We start from the raw sequence: 21,495 nt of genomic DNA on the forward strand, positions 1-21,495 counted from the left end.
TTAACTGACTTGCCTAGTTAAATAAAGGTCAAATAAAAAATCCTGACCAGTTTCCCAGTCACTGCTGATGAAAAACATCCCCACAGCATGATGCTGCCACCACATGTACAAATCAATTTGGACTAATTTGTGTATGTCCATTACATGAAATCCAAATAAAAATCAATTTAAATTACAGGTTGTAATGCAACAAAATAGGAAAAACGCCAAGGGGGATGAATACTTTTGCAAGGCACTGTATATGCCCCCTTTATATATCCTATGGTTCTGACTTGGTGAACAGGGAGAATACTGTAAGAACGGCCCATGTTCTGAATTCTGTAACTATACATGTCAAAAGTGCTGAACAAATAATTATATTGACTAAATCCGTCCTATCTCGCTCATTAATGTCTAATCGAAATTACAGATTGCCTCTTATCTGCTCGTAGTCCCCTTATGCCATAGTTTGTACATCTCATTTGTCAGTAGAAACCACATTTGTTTAAGCAAGTCAGCCATATCAGCTATCTTTTTTTAAAGACAGTAAATAAGACTGAATGAACTGTTTTGCTGCCAGACAAGGCTCTGCTGATAGCCAGGTGTAGCAGTTGTAAGGATCCTTCCAGGTCTCTGCTGTCAATGACTGGAACGAATTGCAAAAATCGCTGAAGCTGGAGACTTATATTTCCCTCACTAACTTTAAACATCAGCTATCTGAGCAGCTAACCGATCGCTGCAGCTGTACATAGCCCATCTGTAAATAGCCCACCCAATCCACCTACCTTATCCCCATATTGTTTTCATTTACTTTTCTGCTCTTTTGCACACCAGTATTTCTACTTGCACATCACCATCTGCTCATCTATCATTCCAGTGTTAATTTGCTAAATTGTAATTACTTCGCTACTATGGCCTATTTATTGCCTTACCTCCTCACGCCATTTGCACACACTGTATATAGTGTGTGCACTATACACTTGTTTATTCCATGTTTATTCCATGTGTAACTCTGTTGTTGTTTGTGTCGCACTGCTTTGCTTTATCTTGGCCAGGTCACAGTTGTAAATGAGAACTTGTTCTCAACTAGCCTACCTGGTTAAATAAAGGTGAAATAAAAAAAAAAAAAAATAAATTAACTCTGTGGTGCTGAAAAGAAAGCTCTGCTGTTGGGACAGCTTTATGTAGGCCCTAACAGTTTGTGGGCACCGTTTGTCACCATCATAGTGCAATTAATGTATTGTTTAGTGTTGTGTTGTGTAGTAGCTTTGTTGGCATGCATCAACAACAAAACATTTGGGTAGTTTGCTCCACCAAGATTGACATGCTAAAATCACCACTGGTATTCAGGAAAGTCAGAGGGAGATAGAGAGCCATGACACAAACATTACATAGGATGCTGTATTATGGCCCTTATCATCAACAGATCTGCGTTCAAATACTATTTGAAATCATTCACTGTACCTGTAATTGATTTAGGTTGCCTGTTGAAATGGAACCAATAGAAAAGTCTCAAAAGTGCAAATCCCTCATACCTTGCACTCCAGGATCAAAGTATTGGAAAGATTTCAACCCAGTTTTGGTCATCAACGGCCTATAGAAATGTAATGTATAAAGCTGCCCCAATTCTCTACTCCTCAGAGAAATTATTTTTTAAGTTCTATACAATATGTTTCTCTCTTTTGTACTCCATCTAATCAACACTTGGCCTCAAAGTGCTTTGCATTTGGAGTAATTAAGTTGATCATACCACAGATAGAACAATGAGACAGATAGTTCACCAGATGTATAAATGTGAAGCATCCGGTTGGCGTTTCCACTTACTACCAAATATGGTGATGAGAGGAAGCCCAGTTTGCTCCCATTTGAAAAGACAGTCTCCGGTCTATCTTGGTTAGTTATAAAAGTCTTTGATAATACTGTGTACAATATTCTTGTTTAGCATTCAACTCAATATTTTTTTTTACAATTTAAATTTTTGCCCACACCCACTTTAGCAATGTCTCTCGCAATTTCTGACTCTCATGCATGAGATAATATGACTATAATTTTTTGGGGGGAGGAATCAAAAATCCCTCCCTTCCCAGTTTTGACCGTTCTGCCTGCCTTGACCCTGAGCCTGCCTGCCGTTCTATCCCTTGCCCCACCTCACTGGATTATTGACCTCTGCCTGCCCTGACCCTGAGACTTCCAGCCGTTCTGGACCTTTTGCACCCTCTGGATTACTGACCTCTGCCTGCCCTGACCCTGTCGTTTGCCTGCCCGTGTACTAGAAATAAACGTTTGTTTCATCGACACTGTCTGCATCTGGGTCATACCTGAAACCTGATAGTTGATTGTTAATACGGCTAGAAGAGACAGGGTAGGGTATACTCTTGTTCACATTAATTCAAAAAACAATATCCCACGTTGAAATGTGTATATTTTTAAAATAAACATTTGAAAGTATAGCATACCATATTAAGGTGAAATAAAAAAATCTATATAATGGTCAGTTTATAGAGGAAAATGACATTTTAATTGATCAAAATATTTCTCCTAAAATTATGCACCTTTCATGACACATAAAAAAAGAGTAGACCTACATATATTATGTATAAACCTTAGATAACCTTGGCAGCTGGTAATCAATGTATTTTTACAGTTTAAATGTTGTTGTTTTTGGATAATGTTGTACTCTTACATGGTCTGACCAGCAGAAATGTAAAGTTAGGGGATATTTGTATGATTTTATGATCTCCACTGCGCTAGTAGTGAACAACAAACAGATAGATAGATCACTGTGCTTTTCTGTTCCTTAACGCAGTAGTACCGAGTTCTCATAATCTTTAATTCAAAGAGGTATTTGTCTTTGTAATTCATGGAAGCCGAAGACAAATGTCCATTTTCCTTCAAAGCTATTGAATTGGATCCATCCTCTTTCAAATCCGCTGCTTCACCCAGAAAAGCAGTGATTGCCATGATTGTATAGTGGGTGGGACAAGCCACAGCTGTCTGTCACAAGTCTGTCAGGCATTTGCTGGATGAGGTTTCCACGTAGATGCATCCCCGGTATCCTGAATGTGATTGGCCGCCCTGTAGGTCAATCCCCTGGCTCCGCCCTCGCTCACTGTTGCCGGTCTGGAGTCGAGCCCCTCCTAATAGAGTGTCCCAAAGTAGACCACGGCTCCACAACTAAACACACACACACACACACACAAAGAAAAACAAATATTAGGCCAATGATTATAACTTGAATCATTAAACTTGACATTTTACTAATTGCTCTTTAGCACTATTCACCCTCAGTGGAATTCGCCCTCAGTGGCATTCGCCCTCAGTGGCATTCGCCCTCAGTGGTACTCGCCCTCAGTGGTACTCGCCCTCAGTGGTACTCGCCCTCAGTGGTATTCACCCTCAATACTATTCTCCCTCAATACTATTTTCTCTCAATACTACTAGCCCTCAGTACTGTATCATCCTTGTGAGCTGTGTGTGTGTGTGTGTGTGTGTGTGTGTGTGTGTGTGTGTGTGTGTGTGTGTGTGTGTGTGTGTGTGTGTGTGTGTGTGTGTGTGTGTGTGTTTCTAACCTTAATGCTGATGTGTGCGTCTGGGTATCTCCTATAGAAAATGGCCCTCATGTTGAACTCTGGATTTCCATCCTCCTTGAACACTCGTGTTCTTATGGTGTCGTCCTCACAACAGATCACAGCATACACATCTGGTGCTACACAACACAGATACAGACACAATGCATAGACAATTACTCTTGTGTTGTCAGACTTCGTCTCATATTCTTTGGAAAGATGGATATCGAGGTTTGTATACAATGAGACTTGATGTTGTCAGTTACTGGTATGAGCCACAATTCCGTGGGATGGTAATGTATGTTATGGTAATGTATGTCATACTAATGTTTGTAGCGACAATGTATGCTACAATTTTTTGCTGTTGAGATAATGTATATCATAAATAAATAAAAATGGTTATAATAATTTCTCAACAATGTTTGCTGTGATAATGTATGTTATGATAATGTTTAGCATGATAATGTATGTTATGATAATACATGTCAAAATAATCTGTTTCGATAATATATGTCACGATAATCTATGTTATGATAATGTATGTTTATAATAATATATGTCACAATAATGTATTTTATGATCATTTATGTTTAATGTACTGTATGTTATGATAATGTATGTCATAATAATGTATGTTATGATAATGTATGTTGTGATAACGTTAATAATGCCCCAGTGAGGTAACACTACCTTTCTGTTTGGGCTGGCTGAGTCCGCAGGCTCGGCGCAGGTGGACGGTGGTCACTAAACTGGACTGGGGGAGACAGCACTGCCACACTGAGAGAGCAGGCAACTCCTGTCTCAACTCACTATATATATATATATATAGCGAGAGAGAATAAAAGTAGTAAAGTGGAAAAGAGGAAGAATGATAGACAGTAATATTATCAATCATTATGTAGTGCTGACATGCTAAATGCACAGGGAATCTCACACACACACACTTGACATTACACCTTCTTTCCTAACATACGTTCCATTCCTTCATTCTTAACATTCACACCATTCCCCCTCACCTGAGTCTGAGGTGTGAATGTGAGAAGAGGCGTAGCAGAAAGCGTCCGGTGGCCCTAGGTTGAAAGGTGGTGGGGAGGAGGGCGTAGCGGCCGGGGACCAGGGTCACTCGCAGGGCAACGCTACGGGAGTCCATGTACACAGAGCTTGCAGCCTGCTCCACCACACGCTGCACACGGCTTAGACGGTTCACCTCCACCTGTTAACAATGGGGAGGGGGAATTAATATGCGGGTAAACACACAGTAAATATGACACACATATGTAGTTTATAAACTTTGTATCCATTGAACATGCCATACTAATAAAGGCATTTTAATTAATTATATGAAGAGTGCCTTGGTCCTCCTTTCTTTTTGATGACCAATTTACCCCTTTTACCAAAGAGCCCCTTCTGTCAAACAAAATGTATTATTGTGTACCTTAGCAGTGCTTCCCTTCCTTCTTTTGTTTGAGTTTTGCATATCTTTTACTTGAAAGGACAAGTAGTTGAATATTGTAATGCATTTGATAATACACTTGGAAAGTATTGGCATGTATAAAAGAAATACTCAAATAGAGTATTTTCAAATACAAATAAATACTCCCATGCATTTGAACCCAGGACCCGTATCCAGAAAAAAGTTGATCTCAGCTGGGACAGGTTGATGTACTGCAAAGTAAAGATAGTGAAGGTGCTCATTGACATTGTTGCAAAAGATGGGGAATAAACAGCCATGATGAGGCATCACCAGCTATAGAGTACAACAGTATGAGTCATAATGCCTATAAAACCTAGCGGTCAAACAGGGAAATGATTACAATCGTTTTTCCACCATTCATTTCTCCCATAGGGGAATTTAGAAACACTTAAAATAAGGGCTGTGTTTCGTGTAGGCTTACAATGGCGTGACGTTTGGATAACCAAGTAAATCTCTCTAGGACAAGGTGACTTATATATTCACCTGTATTTACCCCCCCCAAAATGAAATGCTAATTAGCTGCTAATGTGGCTATCATAAAGAACTACAAATGCCATGATGATCTGGACGAGACTGCCGAATCGAGGCAAAGGTACGAATCTCTGGATTAACTATCTAATGTTAGCTACGTGTACAGTACCAGTCAAAAGTTTGGACACACCTACTCATTCAAGGTTTTTCAAAACATCAAAACTATGAAATAACACATATGGAATCATGTAGTAACCAAAAAAGTGTTCAATCAAAATATGTTTTATATTTGAGATTCTTCAAAGCAGCCACCATTTGCCTTGATGACAGCTTTGCACACTCTTGGCATTCTCTCAACCAGCTTTCTGAGGTAGTCACCTGGAATGCTATTCCAACAGTCTTGAAGGAGTTCCCACATATGCTGAGCACTTGTTGGCTGCTTTTTCTTCACTCTGCAGTCCAACTCATCCCAAACCATCTCAATTGAGTTGAGGTCGGGTGATTGTGGAGGCCTGATGCAGCTCTCCATCACATTCCTTCTTGGTCAAATAGCCCTTACACAGCCTGGTTAAGTGTGCCTCAAATTCTAAATAAGTCACTGACAGTGTCACCAGAAAAGCACCGCCACACCATCACACCTCCTCCTCCTGCTTCAAGGTGGGAACCACACATGCGGATATAATCCATCCACCTACTCTGCGTCTCACAAAGACACGGAGGTTGGAACCAAAAATCTAAAATTTGCACTCATCAGACCAAAGGACAGATTTCCACTGGTCTAATGTCCATTGCTCGTGTTTCTTGGCGAAAGCAAGTCTCTTCTTCTTATTGGTGTCCATTAGTAGTGGTTTCTTTTCAGCAATTCGACCATAAAGGCCTGATTCACGCAGTCTCCTCTGAACAGTTAATGTTGAGATGTTTCTGTTACTTGAACTCAGTTAATTGCCGATTTATGAAACTGGTAACTCTAATGAAGCTCCTCTGCAACAGAGGTAACTCTGGGTCTTCCTTTGCTGTGGCGGTTTCATCATAGCGCTTGATGGTTTTTGCGACTGCACTTGAAGAAACTTTCAAAGTTCTGGAAATGTTCCACATTGACTGACCTTCATGTCTTAAAGTAATGATGGACAGTCGTTTTTCTTTGCTTATTTGAGCTGTTCTTGCCATAATATGGACTTGGGCTTTTAACAAATAGGGCTATCTTCTATATACTAACCCTACCTTGTCACAACACAACTGATTGGCTCAAACGCATTAAGAAGGAAAGAAATTTCACAAATTAACTTTTAACAATGCACACCTGTTAATTGAAATGCATTCCAGGTGACTACCTCATGAAACTGATTGAGAGAATGCAAGAGTGTGCAAATCTGTCATCAAGGCAAAGGGTGGCTACATTGAAGAATCTCAAATATAAAATATATTTTGATTTGTTGAGAACTTTTTTGGTTACTACATAATTCCATGAGTTATTTCACTATTATTCTACAATGTAGGAAATAGTAAAACAATGAAAAACCCTTGAATGAGTAGATGTGTCAAGTTTTGACTGATGCTTTAGTAACAAATAAATTGGCAAAATGTATTTAAATGGACAATTCTGTGAACTGTCTTATGCAAGTTTACAATACCTGTTAGCAAAGGTGTCAGCTAGAGATGATGTGCAGTAGCTTGCAGGGATTTGTAGTTTTTCATGATGTCTACTGTCACGTCTACTCCTGCTCCCCCTCTCGGCGCATCACCTTCCTGATTACCTCCCTATATCTGTCAACCCCTTTGGATCTTTCCCCAGGTGTTATTGACTCTGTTTCTGTGTTTCCTGTCTGTACGCTATTCGTGTTTCTTGTTTCGTTCAATGTTCCGTTATTTATTAAATTCACTCCCTGTACTTGCTTCCCGATTCTTAGCGTACACGTTGCATCTACTCTGAGAGTAAATAGAGCCGAATATATTGATAAAAGTGACCTTGTTCAAGAGAGATTTAAATGGTTATCAAAATGTCACGCAAGGGTAAGCCTACACGAAACACAGCCCTTATTTAAGTGTAAAATCCCCTATGGGATTTGCAGTGGAACCCTGGTTGACCTCTAGGTGTTATGGGTATTATGACACCTCCACTGTGGTGGTCTATAGCACCCTTCAGACAACCACAGTGGATGTGACTGTACATCAAATGTTTGAATATACTTTCAAATACTTCCATTAGAAGTAGTTGATTTCGTCCACATTATTTAACAATACTCAAATTGTAGTTGATTTCGGATAAATTACAATACTAAAAATCCAGGTCTGGTATACACACACACCAGTGTTGTAGTACTCGAGACGGTCTCGAGGGCACATTTGGAGTGTATTGGTCTTGTCTCGGTATTGGATACATTTGTACTAGGTCTTGTCTCAATCTAGGACAGGGAGGACTCCAGCCGAGACCAGCGGAGTAAAAAACTAATAATTATCAGCTTCCATTCAGTCAGCACATATAACCGATTAGCCAGGCCAAATATATACGCTCCTGTCTTGAAACATTAATATCTAAACAGCCTTTATATATATTATAGCCTTTATGCCTTCAGTGTGTGACAGGTTCATGATTCTGAAAGGACAGACACTATTACGCTTGGAACACACTGACAGTGTTCATTTCCAATGGGACTCTGCGTTTGCCTTGCAGCATTGCGTTGCAGAGGCAGTTGCAGTGCGTTCTGTGTTGTGCATACTTTGGATTTATCGAACATGTGCATCAAACTGTCTGCAGTAGACAGCTTGACAGAAATGGTAGCCGAAAGTGAATGTTGAACTTTTGTTGCATCATGTCGAGTACACTTTTTGTAAAACACAAAGGGCCAGTGGTGTAGTGGAGGGTATACACAGGTATAAACCGTATACCCACTTTTTCTTCAGAAGGCATTGCATATATGCATTTCTTAATCCCTATTGATGTGTATCAACATTGTGTAGTGGAGGTATCCCAGGTAGAGATCGACCGATTATGATCTTTCAACGCCGATACCGATACCGATTATTGGAGGACCAAAAACAAAGATACCAATTAATCGGACGCTTTTTATATATGTATTTGTAATAATGACAATTACAACAATACTGAATGAACACTTTTATTTTATTTTAATTTAATATAATACATAAATAAAATCTATTTAGTCTCAAATAAATAATGAAACATGTTCAATTTGGTTTAAAAAATGCAAAAACACAGTGTTGGAGAAGAAAGTAAAAGTGCAATATGTGCCATGTGAAAAAGCTAACATTTAAGTTCCTTGCTCAGAACATGAGAACATATGAAAGCTGGTGGTTCCTTTTAACATGAGTCTTCAATATTCCAAGGTAAGAAGTTTTAGGTTGTAGTTATTATAGGAATTATAGGACTATTTCTCTCCATACCATTTGTATTTCATATACATTTGACTATTGGATGTTCTTATAGGCACTATAGTATTGCCAGCCTAATCTTGGGTGTTGATAGGCTTGAAGTCATAAACAGCGCTGTGCTTCAAGCATTGCGAAGAGCTGCTGGCAAACGCAGGAAAGTGCTGTTTGAATGAATGCTTACGAGCCTGCTGCTGCCTACCACAGCTCAGTCAGACTGCTCTATCAAATATCAAATCATAGTCTTAATTATAATATAATAAACACACAGAAATACGAGCCTTAGGTCATTAATATGGTCAAATCCACAAACCATCATTTAGAAAACAAAACGTTTATTCTTTCAGTGAAATACGGAACCGTTCCGTATTTTATCGAACGGGTGGCAACCCTAAGTCTAAATATTGCTGTTACATTCCACAACCTTCAATGTTATGTCATAATTATGTAAAATTCTGGCAAGTTAATTACGGTCTTTGTTAGGAAGAAATGGTCTTCACACAGTTCGCAACGAGCCAGGCGGCCCAAACTGCTGCATATACCCTGACGCGAATGCGCTTTTGTTAAATCATCACCCTTTTGGCGAAGTAGGCTGTGATTCGATGATAAATTAACAGGCACCGCATTAATTATATGCAACGCAGGACAAGCTAGTTAAAGTAGTAATATCATCAACAATGTGTAGTTAACTAGTGATTATGTTAAGATTGATTGTTTTTTCTAAGATATGCTTAATGCTAGCTAGAAACTTACCTTGGCTCCTTGCTGCATTCGAGTAACAGGTGGTCAGCCTGCCACGCAGTCTCCTCGTGGGTTGCTATGTAATCGGCCATAATCGGCGTCCAAAAATGCCGATTACCGATTGTTCTGAAAACTTGAAATTGTCCCTAATTAATCGGCCGACCTCTAATCCCAAGTAACACAAAACGTTCCTGGAACCTAAACCAACATTGGACTTAGGTTGGGAAAGATTGTATATTGGTGTTGCAAAAACAACCGTTGTAACAACGTTCTCTCAACATTCCTAAATAAACATTTAAAAAGAAATGTATTTGAAACATATTCCAATGTGGCCAATAGGTTGAGATTTGGTACTGTTTGACACGTATGAAAGGGAACTCTTGGCCAACGTTTCTAAACGTTGTCAGGAGGTTTCAAAATAAATGTATTTGAAACCTATTCCAACGTAGCCAATAGGTTGGGATTTGATACTGTTTGACACGTACGAGAAGGAACTCTTGGCCAACGTTTATAAATGTTGTCAGTAGGTTTCAAAATAAACATTTATAAATAAATGTATTTGAAACTTATTGCAACGTTTGACACGTACGCACTTCATGGGTACAGCCATGTTTGTTTACTTCACCACTATCCCATAATGCTACGTAACTTTTTTCTTCTGTAACGTTACTTGTCAAAATTGACACATCTGTCTCCAGAGAAGAAGAGAGTCGCAGATAAACAGAAAGAGATCTGTGTGCACAAATGGTGTGAGAGAGCACGAGTTAACTGTGCCCCTCAAATAAATGTTATTAGTCCAATGATGAGTTTAAACACTCAAGTTACTTTGTTTCAGACTATAGCACCTGAAATAATGGAGAGAGACGGAAGCCCAAGAGACGGAAGCCCAAGAGACGGAAGCCCAAGAGACGGAAGCCCAAGAGACGGAAGCCCAAGAGACGGAAGCCCAAGAGACGGAAGCCCAAGAGACAGAAGGAGCACAAGCACGGAGTTGACCCGAATGCTTTTTGACTTAACAGGACATTTTGTAACTCCAGTGATTTTATTAAATGTGACTAGTGGTAAAAAAGGAAAATACTAGGGAAATAGTAATGTAATTAGTTGCTAATCCAATTATAGTTCATCAAGAGTTAGTAATTAACGGTTTTATATTGTATTTTGTATTTCCTTGTTAGTTAAAAAAAAATCAAAAATATAGTTTCAATTTCCTGTCTTTATTAGTTGAAGCCATCGTCACATAGAACACCTGTTACCAACCTATTACCATGTTTGTTAAACATTGGCGAACGTTGATGGACGTTTGAAACCCAACCAAACCAAGGTTGTAAAATACAAAAAATAAAATATTTGTAAAATACGTTTGTTAAAATGTTGGTGGCTGTTCATTAACGTTTAAAAGAGAAGTAATAGCCAACGTTGTAAATGACACTAATGCCAATGTTTACCAAATGTTGACGACACCTATGACAAATGTTTACGAAACATACTCTGTCCCCCTAAATGCTAAATAAGGCAACAATGGGTATACAAACCAGGTATTGAAAAAGTTTAGTCCGAAGTATTGGTTAGTAGGCTATTTGTGATGCGCAATTGTCATGATGTGCTGTTGGCATCAGGGGCGTAGACATGGATGGGCCTGGCTGGACAGAGGCCCAACCACTGGGGAGCCAGACCCTGACAGGCCCATCCAATCAGATTGATGTGGTTTAACCACTGTTGTGGACTTAGACCATCAAATGTTGTCTTTTTTCTATACAAAAAAAATATATTTTGAGAGTGAAAATCTGAAAAAGATATAGGACAACTAATTGAAAAAACACAGGTAAACATACATTTTTTCACACAAGGTGCCTTTCCTTCACTGGGTGGGCCTTTGGGAACTTTTTTGTCAACATTAGAGTATACCTACTTCTCCAGGTACCACTACACCACTGCATAGAGCCGATGGAAAGACAACAGTCACACACAGCTTGATGTTAAAAGATAAGCAGTCCATAAACTTGGACATAATAAGCCAGTAAATCCCAATTATAAGAATACAAAAACCCAATCATTAAGCATTTCCCAATCGAAATGTACAGCTATTACTTCCATTGCAAAAAACATTTCACGTTTAGCACACAAAGTAACCAGTGACCTAAAGTTTAAAGTGTAACTGACAGCGTTTTAACTCCTTTGCAGATATTAAAATATACAATTCCCAGTTTATGCTATAAAACCAACTTCATAAGAGGTTATAAAAATAGGTTATATTTGACTCAACATTCCATGAGGTACACTAAGGCATTGTTGGCAGAATAGATGGATGCAGTTCAATGCATGATATAATTCACCAATACATTTCTTGATAGTTAGCAATATTTTTTTATCAGGTTTTAAATCACAGCTGACCTCTGGTACATTGTTTGCTGCCTCCAATCGGGATGCACTGTTTCAGTTGTAATGACAACATTTTCTGGACAAAAACAGACGAATGTAACCAAGGCTGGGAATGCTAAAAACACGGAGCCTAGCTAGCAGGCTAGGTGCTAGGAGGATGTCATGTCACGCCGTTGGAGGAGTAGGTGAGTGACTGACTTTTCCCCCTCATATATTTTTTCAGTAGCTATACACAGCAAGAGATGCAGGTGTCATTTGGTTAGCCAGCAAGAAATTGAACAACTGTTATCCAGTTAACATATCTGTTGCGTTCGGAAATTCACTCTGGCTATCTACTCCAATTTCAGTGCACTCTCGTCTGAGTGTGCCAGAGCGCATAACAACTGATTAATTTACAAATGAGCAACACAATCTGAATATGACATGTGTCAGTAAACGTAGGCAAAAAAAGTAATAGTTAGTCAAGAACGCTCTAGTTAACATGTAAATAGCCTAACCAGCTCTGCTACGGCGAGTAAAATGGTCAGAGTGAGATTTTCTCTCATTTGTGTCTAGAAGTAGCTAGCTAGCAAGCTAGCCAACTTTAGCCAGTTAGCTTGGGTGCTTGGTTGGGACAAGCATGCATTGACAGGCAAGCTGCAGAAGGACGAGGTGGCTACAATTCCCCATTGTTTATCAGTGAAATTTTGACAGCCAACTAGCTGAAAAAGTTTGAGAGGGTTTATCTAAAGTTCCTTCATTAGATTTTAGCTCATCTTGCTCAGGCAACATTAGTTGTTGATATTGTTGTTGTTGATGTGCATAACTGATGGAGAGAGAGCCTACCTTTTCATGGTTGTTTGATCAATAAGACTGTAAAGTTCCCAAATGTAAGAGGACTCCCGTGGTGTTTACATATTTGCAGAAATCCATTCAGGTGTATTTTGTGGCTTTTGGCGAATGTGTTCTAATGATCTAACTGTGCAACTGCCTGTAAACACACAGTCCAGTTCAAAGTGAATGATGGCTTGCCTGTGTGGCAAATGGATTGTTTGTATTAAGGCCTACTGTAGCTATGATTGGCTATAGCACACCGGTCTGTGTAGACTCTGGTCCTGGACAAGAAAGATGTTTTTATTCGGTTTTATTAACTCCATTGTCTATTAATTGTTCAAACGCAAGTCCACTTTCCCACTCTACATTACTATATAATTTTCACAAATGTCTTAGTATACTGTACGTAATTTCCAAACATTCTAAGAATTTATGAAAAATTGAAAATTGCCATATTTAATTGGTTGCTTGTCAGAATTTAAAAGAAAACGTATTGTTGAAACGTATTCTTGAAAAGGGAGAAGCTAACAAATTAGCAACAACATCCTCTTTGATAACGCTTATTGCAGCCGCTGCAAACTAGTAGACGACAAAAGCTAGCTAGCTAGACCGTGGGAAAACTACTGCTCGCTACCTGTTGGCCTTCAAGAAGGCTGTGATTGGTTGATTCCACTGTCACTCAAAATGTTTGCCCTAATACAGTTGAATGGCAGGTGCCTTCATCTAGCTTCTGATTACCTAGCCAAAGCCTGACTTAGCTAGCTAGAGACCTGATTGGATTTTTTTTCTCCCTTGAGTGTTAACCCTTTCTTTTCCAACAAAAACTGAAGAGATTAAATCAGAACTTCATTGAAAATAATAATATCATTATCATTATTAATATAATCATTATTTAATAAACCTTTCGCCCTTCTCTGAAGGCCCATTGTTCCCCACTGTGTTTGGGTTAGTAATACTTTGTAGAGTGGCTCTATTTTCCCTCAGCATGCATGTATTTCACTATTCTGAATGTCTAAAGAATCCATATGGTCCCCACAAGAATAGTTAAACACGTCCACACACACACACACACACACACACACACCACCCACACACACACACACAACACACACACACACACACACACACACACACACACACACACACACACACACACACACACACACACACACACACACACACACACACACACACACACACACACACACACACACCCCTTGGGTGTACTATAGCATCACGAGTGGCCCTTTTAAACCCTGTGACCAATGTTCCTTTCGTCACTGAGCAAATTTCAGGTCTGCTGAAAATTCTATGAAACTTCCGCCGCATGTTTATTGTGAACACTGAGGCTGTACCCACTTTAAGGTCATTTTAACAGTGGTCAAGTAGGCTGCTGTGGCTATTTGATCGTAATGTAGGCCTACCAGAGTGGCCTACCATCCAAAACAAAAATGGAAATAGCTGTTCTATCGTTCAGCATACAGTAGAAGTCAATGTGTGGTGTTCAATGAAGGCCTACTTTTCATGAGACTTTTAAAGAAAACATGCAGGGCTTGACATTAATCTGTTTATCCACTTGTCCTTCAGACAAGGAGGTGACTGAAAATGTTGTTGTGTTGTTTGATGCAAGAAACCACTTCACAAAATAAAATGCATCATTATTCCCTTACCATTATTACAGAGAATTAGACAAATTACGCTACCCTCTGCCTATTGGCTACTTAGCTTATTCAAACCTATCTCAAAATACGACACTGCCCCATTAAGACAAAAAAAAAGCTCTTTACCTGACTCACTTTTCAAAGATGTCTAGAAATGCAGAGGTTTTGTGCTCTTGTAGGAAGCAATCAGGCACCATTGCTGACTACAAAGGATCTATAACTGGGCTAATAACTCAGTAACTAGCAAAAGATATGAACAAATGTACAAATGTGCACACGTTGCTATATGTAGCTCTCGCTTTGATCTCAAAACAGGCGCATCTACTCAGGACCGCTCATGCTGTAAAAACAGTCCAGTTCAATGTGAATGGCACAGATCCATATATGGCAATGGTCTATTTGCATATAGGCCTACTGCAGCTCTGATTGGTTATGGTACACCGGTCTGTGTAGAGTACGAGCCTGAGTCGTGCCTGTCAATGCAATAGAATCCTACTCTGATGCGTTGTGCCTACAACAAAATCTCTTCCATAATTATTTTTGCATATTAAATCTTGCGCAGTTTGTTTTGTTTCGGTATGTTGCATTGAAAGTGGCTAATGTTGCATTGATTCGATCACAATTCCCACAGTAAAGGGAAATGTTGATAGTGTTAACTAACAGGGAAGTTCAATCTCGTACTTCTCTGCGCGGGCTAATATTTCTTCTGCATGGCACGCTTCCAGCTTAGAGGGAACATTGCCTGTGACTCACCCTCAGCACCTCAAAGCCGATGGGCAGATTCGCTCCTCCTCCATCCTTCCTCTTTATCCTCCTGTCCTCCTGCTGCAGACAGATCAACACCTCATCCTCCTTTCCCTGCACCTCAAACATGAACTGTAGTGGGAGAGGCGGGATAAGAGATAGAAGGGGGGGGGGGGGGGGGGGCAGAAGGGAGGCAGAGCGTCCCTAGAATAGCAGTAACACTAATATAGCTTAGTGTCAGCCATGTTGTTTTTAGCTTAGCAATGTTGTTTTCCAACTGCACCCCTCTGAATAGGCTTTCACAGGTCTATTTCTACACCATTAAGATTGCAGCAGTTGCCAAAATAGTACATGTTGAGTCTTACAGTTATAGCAACACAAATTATTTACATGCTTGAGGTATAAGCATACTATATAATGAGATACTATACTATCATACTGAGTGTAGTTCTCCGAACATAAAGAATATGTGTATCACTACTATGTAACTACTAGTCATTACCAAACACACTCTGAGTGGACTGAACCTTGTCCTGGAACCATTTAACCAGTTGCTATGGGCATAATACTAGCTATAGTGTAGGCTCACCTGGTTGTTGTGTAGAAATATATAGGGTAAACTCACCTGGGGGTTGTGTAGAAAGGTGTCTTTGTGGTTGATGCATCCTCCACACCTACTCCTCTTATCCATGTGTTTATCCCACCGTCCATCCACCTCTCCCCCCTTCTTCACGCTCTCCTCCTTCCTCTTTGTCTTCTTCTCCCCCCCCTTCTTCGCCACAGCCACCTTGTCTCTCCCTCCACCGCTTCCTCCTTCTCCTCCTCCACCTCTCCGTCTCTTCCCCAATCTTGCCTCCTTCCGGTCCCCTCTCTGAGTCTGGTTCACCTCCCCAGGCTTGGCTGTGTTCTTCCCGAGGTTGGATGCCTGGCGGACGGGGAGGAGGGTGGCGGGGGTTGCCCCGGTAGTGTTGGGGGCTGGGACCCACTCCCCATGGCAGCGAACCTCTCTCCAGTGGGTGTTGGGCCACAGCAGGGCTCGTTCTACCAGACGACACACCACCACATCTGTGAAGTAGCGGCAGAAATCCTCAAACTCCATCCTGAGGGAAGGGGAGGTGAAAAAGTATCTTTTTAGTTTTTCAACAGGAATTGTAGTGTATTTGTAGTGACTTGTGCAATGCATTGAGCATTATTTTCTGTCAAAAGAGTGATGCTTATTTTACTATATGTCTTTACCAGAACTCTCCCACATCTCTGACAATGAGGCCCATCTTCTCCCTCTCACCACGACCAACCTGCTGCCACTGCTGAGACCTGAAGGGGGCTCAAAGGAGCTCTATGTCAATGGACCAAATAGACAAAACCTTGTTTCTAGCCCGTTCCTGATTTTTGACATTACCCAAAAGGGACAACCCTTGGCCTATAATTCTTTGTTGAATATACCGTATCCTGATAGACTAGAACAGCAGTAACCGTCCCCCCTCACCCCTGACTCCAGGGCCCGGTAAAGTCGGCTGTACCCCAGGGGTTCCTCATGCGCACCATGCCGAGACGGGACGTCCCGCTACAACGGCCAGGCAGCAGTGACCGCTCCCCCAGACGCACCTTCCTCACCGCGGTGATACCGTAGGCATGGCCCCGCACCAGACCACAGTCTAGCACCGACTCTACTCTCTCTCCCTCCGCTGGCTGTAGAGAGAGAGTGAGGGAGGGAGGAGGGGGAGCGAGAGAGAGAGAGAGAGAGATCGAGAGACTCAATACAGATACACAATTGAGATACGCTAATACCAATACACACCACAGGCACTCTATGAAGGCACCCTGATGTGTATAATTGGAATCTTGCAGTATACTATAACTACACAATGAACAATACAGATCATTAATCAATAGAGGCATGTGTCTGGAGTGTTTATGAGGACAGGACAGGAAAGAGAAAGGACAGAAAGAGGCGTGACAGGATATATAGCATTCAGTGCCATTCTGTACTACAGTAAATGTAAGCGTTAGCATTGTTAATGCTGGTCTGTGCCCAACACAGCCACTATATAGCCACCTGTCTCTCTATAACCCGCTACTGTACAGTAGGTAGAGGTGATCTCTCTGGTAGGACGACATTCATAGAAGCTCTCTGGCCCAATCCCAAACCATTCATTACCACCCTGAATGCACATGTTCATATCCCATCTAGGGCAAGTGGGCACAAGCCTAGATTTTGAGGCCTCTAGTAATGGTCTCTGGTATTGTCATGGATTGAAGTTCAACAGTCAAGCTGATCTTTCAGTACTAATTCACTGATCTAAGGTCAATTGAAAATCTTCCCCACACATGGTTACTGTTGTAACGCTGTGGAGAGAAGGGTAAGCTGATCCTAGGACTGTGGTTATGCAGGGAAAAGTGTATTGGTCACTGACCCGTATGGAGCAGGTGATGAGGGCTTTGCATCCGTGGGCCTTGGCCAGGGTCTGGAACAGCGCCCTCCTCTGGTCGGGGTGCAGGGTGAGGGCCTCCCTGTCCAGGCATAGGGGCTCCGACACCCCCCCTGTGAAGTCTATGAGGGCCTCCGCCGTGTTACCGCCTTCTAGTGCCTCATAGCAGCCATTCAACCTGGGGGAGAGGAAGAGGGGAGGAAAGGGTTGGACGACTGGAGAAATGTTAAATGGGTGAGGATAAGGAAAGAATGTTGACTAGCTACTGGTTTATTTTGTCAAGTGTGGTCACTGTGTGGCGTATACTGTGTGGTGTATACTGTGTGGTGTACACTGTGTGGTGTATACTTTGTGGTGTACTGTATACTCTGTGGTGTACACTGTGTGGTGTACACTGTGTGGTGTATACTCTGTGGTGTACACTGTGTGGTGTACACTGTGTGGTGTATGCTGTGTGGTGTATACTGTGTGGTGTACACTGTGTGGTGTACACTGTGTAGTGTATACTGTGTGGTGGATACTGTGTAGTGTACACTGTGTGGTGGATAACGTGTAGTGTATACTGTGTAGTGTATACTGTGTGGTGGATACTGTGTGGTGTACACTGTGTAGTGTATACTGTGTGGTGGATACTGTGTAGTGTATACTGTGTAGTGGATACTGTGTGGTGTACACTGTGTAGTGTATACTGTGTAGTGTATACTGTGTGGTGGATACTGTATTCATTATATCTAAAATCCCTCTGTGCAACTGGGACAATAAATGAATACTGATTGAGTGATTAACAAGCCTCCTCCTAGCCAACCTGAAATCTAATCTCTCAGCTGTGTCTTGGCTTTAGTACAGTGTAAAATCTCACTTGGCGTAGGCCTTCTCCAGCAGGGCGCTCCAGAACTCCCGTGGCGTGGCTGAGCGGCAGAAGAGCAGCGTTCCGTCCTCGCTGACCGGCAGGAGGTCGTCCACCACCACGTCTGTCCAGCGGCCAAGCCGCCAGAAGCGGAAGTGGAAGATTCCGGCGTACAGGTCCGGACGCTTGGGCTTCCACTCCTGTTCCACGTGGTCAGGAATCACCTGGTGGTTTAGACCAATCAAATTGAACAAGGGTTTTGGGGTCATTGAATGTGTTAGTACAGAGGCAGCCAGCTTCCTGGTCATTCAGAGCTACAGAGTGTGCAGGCTTTTATTCCAGCCCAGCACTAACATGTCTGATTCAGCTATAAGAAACATATCATTAAGACCTCTTCAGTGAAATGAAAATGAAATCAGTGACCAGGAAGTAAATCACTGAGTGTGACCTATAGGGATTTGGCCTCTGCCCTTTGACCCCTCACCTTCTTCCACAGCGATGGCTCCGAGGCCAGACAGGAAGTGGCCGCCACCATCCAGCAGTTACCTAAACTGCCTTGGTGCAGGTCCCATGTGCTGATCCTGTCCACAAAGAGACGAGGGTCCTTACACAGTTCCTGAGAGAGAGAGAGAGAGAGAGAGAGAGAGAGAAATAAATATATAACATGTTAACATATGCATACTCCAAGATCAGCAGTAAATTGGGTGCAACATACAGTACAGTACAGTAAGCCTATTCAATCTAGTTTATCTTGACATGGTGCCAGTGCCAGTCTATGCTCATTAAACTGTGATGTCAGAGCAGTGTAGAAGAGAGAGATCCTGTCCAATTGGAGCTGTTGATCTTATGTTTTGACAGTATCAGGTCACAGCAGAGTTATAAGGATACACACACTCATACACTCTTACACTAATACACACATTCACACACCTTACTACATTCATGCACACTGCTACTCACACACACACACACACACACACACACATCCACAACACACAACACACACACACACACACACACACACACACACACACACACACACACACACACACACACACACACACACACACACACACAATTCAGTCCCATTTAAAATCTTTTTTCCCTAACCCCTAACCCCTAATCCTAAACCTAACCCGTACTCCTACCCTAACCCTAACCCTAACATTAACCCTAACCTTAAACCAAAAACCTAACCTTAACCCTAAACCTTACCCTAACCCGAAACCTAACCCTAGCTCCTAACCCTAGCTCCTAACCCTAACCCTTAACGTAATTCTAACCCTAACAGTAATTCTAACCTTAACCCTAAACCCCCTAGAAATAGCATTGACCTTGTGGTGACGAACAAAATGTCCCCAGTTGGTCAAATTTTTGTTTGTTTCCTAATCTTGTGGAAGAATAGTTAAACATGTCCACACACACACACAAACGCACTGCTACACACACACAGGTCATAACCTGTAAACATGTAACTCTAGAAAAGTTATGAACTCAATTTCCCCTTAGATGACATCATGTTCAAGCTAAGTACTGTATGAAATATGATGCTGACCGGATTTTATAACAGTTATGATAGCTGAGGAAGGAAGTTCAGAGTGTCCAAGCGTCCTGTCCATGTGTGTGTTGTGTGTGTTGTGTGTATGTGTGTGTTGTGTGTGTGTGGTGTACACGTGCATGAATGTGCATGAATGCCGGTGAGAGTGTGTGCAAGTGTGTGTGTGTGTGTGTGTGTGTTTGCATTTGTGTGTATACAAGAGTCCGAGTGCGTATGTCTCACTGCAGAGTGAGGTGACAGATGTCATCCTATCATTCGACTCCTGTTGGATGCAGGCTTAAATGACCTGTGCAGAGCATTAGGAACACAATCCCATTAACCCTTTGTGGTTAGCCCCCCCACACTCCAGTGAGCAAAGAGAATACCTGTGCAGTCCCGTATTCTATCGATCAATGCAAACAACAACAAAAATCTGTCCTCCTATAGGAACATTTCGTTCCTCATATTGTTTTTGTTTTTTGTATATCTTCTATGCATACTTAAGAAAGACTACAACCACAACCTAATGTCCAATAAATAGCCACCCTTGAAGCTACACCACTACACAGCCCTTCTCCACTCGTCATCACAAACACATGCTATTTAAATCATCAGGTGATGCTTTTATAAACACACACTGAAACCCTGGTCATATTCAGGTCCAAATCTGCAACACGCGCCACACACACTCCCGTTGGTGTCGGGTTACACTGTCCTGACGCCTCTGGTCTTTTAGAAAGGCTTTAATGAACTATATCTGGAATAAAATCTGCTGAGTGGACGACTAGAATTAGACTGGGGACTTAAACTGGTGCCTCCTGGGAAAGGGCATAAAGGGGAGTCCAGACGTTCAAAAGTGTGTGTATGGTTGTAGAGGAAGAGAGAAAGCGAGTGATTGATTTTGATGAAAAATTCTGTTCTGGTGCCGCTTCACTCTCCCTTTGTCTGTGTGTGCTTGTCTCTTGTAGGATTTGACCTCTGTTTTCCACTTCTCCTATCTCTCACCCTCATCCACTCTTTCACTGCCTCACTCCATCTCTCTCTCCTCCACCTTCCCCCTCCGTCCCATCCCCGATCCGCTCACCCGTGGTCTCTTCCATGTGAGTCCAGGGGGTGGGGCTCGTTTGTAGAAGAGTGACAGTGCGGATGGGGGAAAGAGGGGATCCTTGAAGAGCTTGCCCCGCTGCAGACATGCCCTCTTCAGCTTGTGGTAACTCTGCCCCTGGAACCAACACACTCTCTCTGGCATACTGAGGGTGAGAGAGAAAAAGAGGAGACCGGGATTGAGAGAGAAAAAGATGGGGATTGAGAGAGGAGAGGGGGAACAGCGAAGAGAATGTCTGCTCATTTCAGTAGTTAGAACATGATGTTACAAAGTCCTCTCATTCTATTGGTGTCTATAGAGAAAGCATGGTTCCATTATTCATTACACTTTGGATGGTGTATCAATACACCCAGTCACTACAA

General features: G+C 41.7%; 1 protein-coding gene across 1 annotated transcript; it reads right to left on the reverse strand.

The window, feature by feature from the left end:
* Positions 1-2,599: 2,599 nt before the first annotated feature.
* On the reverse strand, positions 2,600-21,277 carry LOC111980719 (calpain-5-like). The gene is made up of 12 exons (XM_070449492.1): positions 21,113-21,277; positions 18,976-19,107; positions 18,504-18,715; positions 17,630-17,822; positions 16,702-16,904; positions 16,452-16,529; positions 15,841-16,315; positions 15,225-15,347; positions 4,562-4,758; positions 4,236-4,354; positions 3,549-3,685; positions 2,600-3,153 (listed from the first exon to the last, which is right to left on the reverse strand). The coding sequence occupies exons 1-12, from the start codon at positions 21,275-21,277 to the stop codon at positions 2,977-2,979; spliced, it is 2,211 nt and encodes a 736-aa protein (XP_070305593.1). The 3' UTR covers positions 2,600-2,976.
* Positions 21,278-21,495: the final 218 nt, after the last annotated feature.

The sequence above is a fragment of the Salvelinus sp. IW2-2015 genome, linkage group LG3 (genome assembly GCF_002910315.2).
Source record: "Salvelinus sp. IW2-2015 linkage group LG3, ASM291031v2, whole genome shotgun sequence".
NCBI classification, from domain to species: Eukaryota; Metazoa; Chordata; class Actinopteri; order Salmoniformes; family Salmonidae; genus Salvelinus; species Salvelinus sp. IW2-2015.

What these genes read in the sequence shown, in the direction of transcription:
- LOC111980719 (XM_070449492.1), bottom strand. Translation starts at nt 21,277, where the DNA reads ATGCCAGAGAGAGTGTGTTGGTTCCAGGGGCAGAGTTACCACAAGCTG. An exon ending in TCACATGGAAGAGACCACGG is followed by an intron (nt 19,108 to 21,112) that starts GTGAGCGGATCG and finishes TCTCTCTCTCAG; the next exon opens with GAACTGTGTAAGGACCCTCG. An exon ending in AGAGATGTGGGAGAGTTCTG is followed by an intron (nt 16,316 to 16,451) that starts GTAAAGACATAT and finishes CCCTTCCCTCAG; the next exon opens with GATGGAGTTTGAGGATTTCT.